Here is a 6,239-nt window from a genome sequence, read left to right as displayed (position 1 = left end):
GTCCAACTTTGTGCTAGAAGGGGAAGATTTCTCTAGTGAAAGCATTATCTGAATGTACATTGTATATTACCCATGGATAATCTGGATACTGCTGTACATGCAGTTTACTGCTGTTTATGAGTACCTGTTCTGTGCAATGACAATGAACACGTATCTATCTATCTACAGTATCTATCTATATCTGACTCTGCAAAAAAAAAGTGTCTAATTCCTCAGGGTTCTGATGCAATCAGTAACTAAAAATGTCAACACATTCCATCTACGTGGGTGGCACAGGGGCTCAACAGGTAGCATTTCCACTGCACAGCTCTTGAGTTTAAATGGCTTTCAGTGCTGGTTTTGCATGCAGACTCAATGCTTGGGTGGGTTTCCTTTAGGTTTTTGTCCGACCTCCTGGTAGGCGGATCAGTGATTCTAGGTGTAAATGATTGTGTGGGGAGAATATTCACAAACTTATTTACATCACTATCTCTAGGTAACTCTAGGAAACTATGATGGACTGGTATCCTATTCATTGTGGATTCCTGCCATCAAGAAACTTCCCTGTGATACAACCCTTGTATACTGTCTGTCGGTTATGTTTGCATGCGCAGCCACACAAGTCTCGCAGGAAGCTTTATGGACTAGTTTAAGGGAGTAAAAGATACGCTCAAGATTACCTTAGAGCCACTGATTTATCTTTAGCATACAAGGCTTATGTTTAGCCAAATATTCTGGTTTCAAGTAAATCTTCAAAAAACCAAAACAGCCTAAGGGGAACACGGTGCAGTGGATTATAAAGTATCCAGAAACGCATTAGCAAAACAAGTAAACATTAGTGAGGGGTTTTTTTTGCCACTGTAAAAAATGAAAAGCCCTGAAAACTGCCATCAAGCTTGCTTTGTTTTTGCTTGACAGGTAGATATGTTGATGATGTATTTGTAATCTTAAATTAATGTTATCCCAAACATTATTTAATAGACATTGCAACATACACATAATACATTTTGAAACAAATACCTAACACTTGAATCCAGCTTTTAGCTGGAATGTTTGCTCGCATGTAAGTCATACTGTAAAAAGTCTAATTTAACCTCGCTTTTCCACGCCTAGCTAATTTGCTATATGAAATAAAAGTTAGCACTGTTTCTTGATCTAGGAGTGTTAATGCTTGTATAGAACAAAAGCCTGAAAACTAACACTAAAATCTAAAGGGGTATGTAAGAATAGATCAGGTTAGTTTGGTACTACACATAATCTAAGACAAATAATAAATGCATTTTTCAGAATCATGTTTTGTCAACCAAACAAAAATTATGGCTGTTTACTCCATTATTCATCAGTGACATGCTATTATTCCTTGGCCGGCATATCTCTGATGACCTGACATGGTCAAAGAACACCGCCTCCTTAGTAAACAACATGCCTCTATTTTCTACATGAAGCTGAATGTCCTCCTCCATACTCAATGGTTTCTTTAGATGTGTCATTGAGAGTGTACTCACCAGCTGTATCACCGTCTGGTATGGAAACTGCTCAGCGTCTGACAGGAAAGCCCTGCAGAGGGTGAAGAAGATGGCACAGAGCATCACTGGTGCCAACCTTCCTGGCATTGAGCACTTTTGCACCACCAGGAGTGTGAGGAAGGCAACCTCCATCAGGAAGGGCCAATCTCAGTCATTCTCCAATGGGGTTAGCCTCTTCCACATACAGAAAGAGGGTAAGAACTTTTTAGGACAGAACTTCTGGACAGAGGGACAGAATGCAAGAGATTTAGGGAGAGAGAATGACATGCTGTTGAGGGAAGAACTGTTTATGAAGGCTATAAATGATAACATAAATCAAGTTGTCTCTCAGATGTTGTCTTACAACATTTTATCTTTTAACCCTCAAAATGTGTGGTGTATCATCCATTCATCCATCCACTTTCCATCCACAGGTTCATAAGGGAGTTTGGAGTCTATTCCAGGAAACTCTGGCCACAAGGCAGGAGACACCCTTTACAAGACCAACACTAAAACACAGACACACACAGACACACACACACACACACACACACAAATGTAAAATGTAATTATAAATGTATTTTTATGCTTTAGGGTCTGGGATCCTAAACAATCAAATCAAATCTTTAGAGATTTTAAAGATAATTTCTGATGATATTTTTGATATAAAACCTTCCTCAGACTAAAGGTACTCTATTCCTCCAGCTTGAAACCAAGTAGCGCGCATGCGCAAACATTTTGATGGGCGTGTTTGCAGTAGTGCACGTGATCTCTGTTGCGGCGCTACAAAATACATTTTCCGGAATTTGCATGGACCAATGAGAGCTCACTTAGTCGGTCACGTGTGCGAAGGAACACACAAGAGGACGGTAAGAGGAAATGATGGATTGATGAGTGTGTGCAATAGGTCTGTTTTGCATGTATATGTGGTCATTTGGTTGATCGCGGACATCGTCGGGTTTTCCTGTGTCTGCACACCGGGATTCCGGCGCTCCTCCACCGTGAGGACACGCGGTCTGTTCCGGTTAGCAGATCGCTCGTGTGCTGATGTAATAAGGAAGTGGGAAGCCAGTCCTTACTGCTCACTATAAAGTTTATATCAATTGTGGTTTATGTTGAGGTTTATCAAACTACAAGATAATCAATCTACGACCACAATAAATACCATTATCATTATCATTATCAACTTGAAATATTGAAGCATCTGAGAAGTAAAACTACAAATTAAATTCTATCATTAATTCTGTAACATTAACTAATTATAGTTTAAACTAAATTAGATATAGAAAGATCATCAAGCCCTGAAGGATTTCACATTAAGGAGGATGACTGTGACCATCTTCACATTCTTCTCAAGCTCTGTTCACACGATACAGACAATGTGGGCGTGTCCAGGGTGTGACGTAGTTGAGAAAACTTTTACGTAAATTAGGAGCGACTACCTGTGGGGGCGAAGACATTCAAGCACAAGGGATCAAGTCTCCTGATTAGTTATCCTACTGGCAACTGCATAAGTGCGGTGATAAGATCGAAACGTAGCTTCATATAAGTATACCCTAGAGGAGTGCGTTCGTATTCTCTTCATCATTGTGTCAAGTGGTCTATAGAACTATCTGGACATGTTTACATTTACACATGGATCTGGAGTAATTTCCTATTTCACATGATTTTATTTCCAGCCGGAAATAGCGACTCAGACCAAATGACCGGAAACTCTACAAAACTTTACATTCACCTGATCAATTTAGTCCCAGAGAAACATCCTTGATTTTATATATATATTCTTTGTGTTGACGAAGAGGGTGTATGACTGCTACCACTTGCCATTTTCAGCTCATGAATTTGAAGATTTTTCACAAAAAAAATTGTTTTCAATATAAATGAGAATCATGTACCCTAATAGATGTTACCTGAATGTAATATGAATACATTTCAGCTAAAGTCATCTCATCAAAATAAATCTTAGATGAAGGTGAAAGACGTTATCCCAGACCAGGTTAAATGCTGACAGACACTTCATTGTATTTTTTTTATCCTCTCTGGATCGATTAGCAAACAAAGCAAAGTTGACCATGAAAGCACAATGTTTAAAGAGAGGTTGGACAGAGATTTACATGTTTTTATGCTCTAGTCAAAAGTGAAAAGTCACTGCTATGAGATCAACCAAAAAAAACACTTCAAGTGGTTTTATTTGTAGTCGTAAGCTGATCACAAATAGTTGAGCAATATAAAGGTATCTGTTGTCTTCATTCACTAAAAAAGCAGAAATGTACAATAAATATATACTAAATATTACACTACTCTGCATTTGCTGCTCATGTTAGTTCTCACTCCCCAGTGTCCTGTATTGCTTGAAGACAATGATCATGATCTTGATGTCACCCAAATGAGGATGGGTTCCCCTTTTGAGTCTGGTTGCTCTCAAGGTTTCTTCCTTAGTACATCTAAGGGAGTTTTTTCTTGCCACAGTCGCCATGGCTGCTCATCAGGGATAAATACACATCATTCACCTTAACTGTTGATTTCTGTAAATCTGCTTTGAGACAATGTCTGTTGTGAAAAACGCTATACAAATAAACTTGACTTCCCTTTGATTTAGTCTATGTTCAAGTCTAAGTAAAAATATTTAATAATGTAGACTCAAAGTGCTTAGAATATTAAATACTGCTGCTTTACATTACATATTTTACAAAAAAGAATCACCAAATTCTAAAATATGATTAATACAAACAAGTACATTTCTGAATGAGTCTGGTTTAAGCCCAAATTTAAGCATACATTTTCTAATATCCCAAAACACTCAAAGAAACGTACAGTGCCCTCCATTAATATTGGCACCCTTAGTAAATATAGGCAAAGAAGGCTGTAGAAAATAATTGGTTTTTGTATTGATTGAGCTTATGTTAAAAAGAACGTTGCATTTGAAGTTGTTTGATATCCATAAGAGCTGAGTATTTTTGAATATTTAGGGAAAAGCGCAAAAAAAGTTTGAAAATCAAGACAATTTTATAGCCTTCTTTGCTCATATTTACAATGTTAGTGGAGGGGACTGTACATTCTCATGTGTGCTTTTTAAAAGGTTTGCTGTGGTTTTCTGTTTGTTAGGTTAGACGTTTAACATTTTAAAATATTCATATTGTGAAAAATGCAGCATCTGCCATTCTGTAAAGTATGTAAAACTGTGTTTTCATCTGGGATTCAGGAATCATCATGGCGCCTCTCGTGAAAACACGGCAGACCGAGAAAACGGTCGACGGGATCTCGACTCAAGTCGTTTGCACGGACTTCAGTAACTACATCTTCATTGTGCTTACACAGTATGGGAAGATTGGGACGCTGGTATCCGTATCGCCTGACTCGAGATCCAGCGAAATCAGCACAACCACGCTTACTACGAAAGTGCTGCTCGGGAAAGATGAGGTCTGCGTCTTATCTGTTAGCATACAGCTCAATAGCAGCTACATGATTTGTGATTCAGATTTCCATTTTGTTCTTTTTTTCCACAGGCACTTACGCACGTCTATGCAAAAAACGTTGCATCATTTGTATGCCAGGAGGCAGGAAATCGACCCGTCCTTTTGGGGCTTGCACTTAAAGAATGCAGAGCTGAAAATCTGAAAACCCTCAAAGAAATGATTAAGAGCTGCCAAGTATGGTGACTGTGAGAATTTGGGCCTCATTTGTGACACAAAATGCTGACTGTGTTGAAAATTACATTTTTAATGTAATGGTTTCTGACAAGTCGTATGCTTTCATTATTGCTTGAATAAATTGTTGTTTTTTAATTAGTTACTAATGCATTGCCTGGATTAAAACAAGTTCAATGTAATAAAGACACTGTACTGTATGTTAGTGACAAAAAAAGCAACAACAGCAAAAGTCACTATAAAAAATAAAATAAAGAGCAGTGTTACGATGGAAACAGATCTCAACCTAATAGATTTATCAACTGGTACATTAAACACATTGTTTAACTTTTTTATTTAATTTGTAGGAGAAATCAGCGTTGCTCCTGTTGTCCTTTTTTGTCCTTTTTCCTGCTTTACACACCCGTTCTAAATTTGATCAGTAGCAGAGAAAACATTAAAGCATGTAGGTTGGCTGGACTTTTAAGCTGAGTCATCATAGGCTGAGATCCTGAGGTTCCCAAAACTGGTCCTGGAGTATCCCCTGTTTTACAGGTTTTAATGAACCGGTTTCCTGCTTAAACACACCAACTTTAACTGAGAAAGGATTGTTAAGTAACTATTTAGTTGCATCATGTAGATATGTGGCTTGGACAAAAGGAGCACACTGAAATGTGAAGGAGAGGACAGGGGTACTCTGGGAACATGGTAAAGAACTGCTTAGATAGATCATCCTAAGGGGGAAAAAACTTTTCTGTTTTTGTTTTTTTTTTCTTCTATAAATTCACTAATATTACAGACTCCGATGCAGATATTAATTATTGCCCAAATCTCTCCATACAATACTAGGCCAGTGTGCCTGGTGTATATTGCATTCCAGATTTATACCCCATTTCTTTCAATGAAAAGCTTCAAGAAGGCTTTTCTTCTAGATCTTAGAGAGTGGCTGTGGGGATTTGTGCTCATTCAGCTACCAGAGCATTTGTAAGATCAGACACCGATGTTGATTGAAGAGGCCTGGGGTGCAGCTAGTGTTCTGTAGGACACTTCCCCTCCAAACTTGACACGTCTTAATGGAGCTTGCTTTGCTCACAGGGGCATTGTAATGCTGGAACAGGTTTGTGTTGTG

General features: G+C 38.3%; 1 protein-coding gene across 1 annotated transcript; it reads left to right on the top strand.

The window, feature by feature from the left end:
• Positions 1-2,207: 2,207 nt before the first annotated feature.
• Positions 2,208-5,272, top strand: psmg3 (proteasome (prosome, macropain) assembly chaperone 3). Its single transcript, XM_083523268.1, has 3 exons — positions 2,208-2,353; positions 4,687-4,904; positions 4,991-5,272. The coding sequence occupies exons 2-3, from the start codon at positions 4,695-4,697 to the stop codon at positions 5,141-5,143; spliced, it is 363 nt and encodes a 120-aa protein (XP_083379394.1). The 5' UTR covers positions 2,208-2,353; positions 4,687-4,694; the 3' UTR covers positions 5,144-5,272.
• Positions 5,273-6,239: the final 967 nt, after the last annotated feature.

Source organism: Silurus aristotelis (genome assembly GCF_946808225.1).
Source record: "Silurus aristotelis genome assembly, chromosome: 21".
NCBI lineage: Eukaryota > Metazoa > Chordata > Actinopteri > Siluriformes > Siluridae > Silurus > Silurus aristotelis.
Note: the sequence above shows the minus strand (reverse complement) of the source record. Positions and strands in the feature narration are given on the sequence as shown.

Bases quoted from the DNA above. Each gene is read 5' to 3' on its own strand.
- psmg3 (XM_083523268.1), top strand. From the start codon at position 4,695: ATGGCGCCTCTCGTGAAAACACGGCAGACCGAGAAAACGGTCGACGGG. The intron at 4,905-4,990 runs GTCTGCGTCTTA...TTTTTTCCACAG, and splicing joins TGCTGCTCGGGAAAGATGAG to GCACTTACGCACGTCTATGC.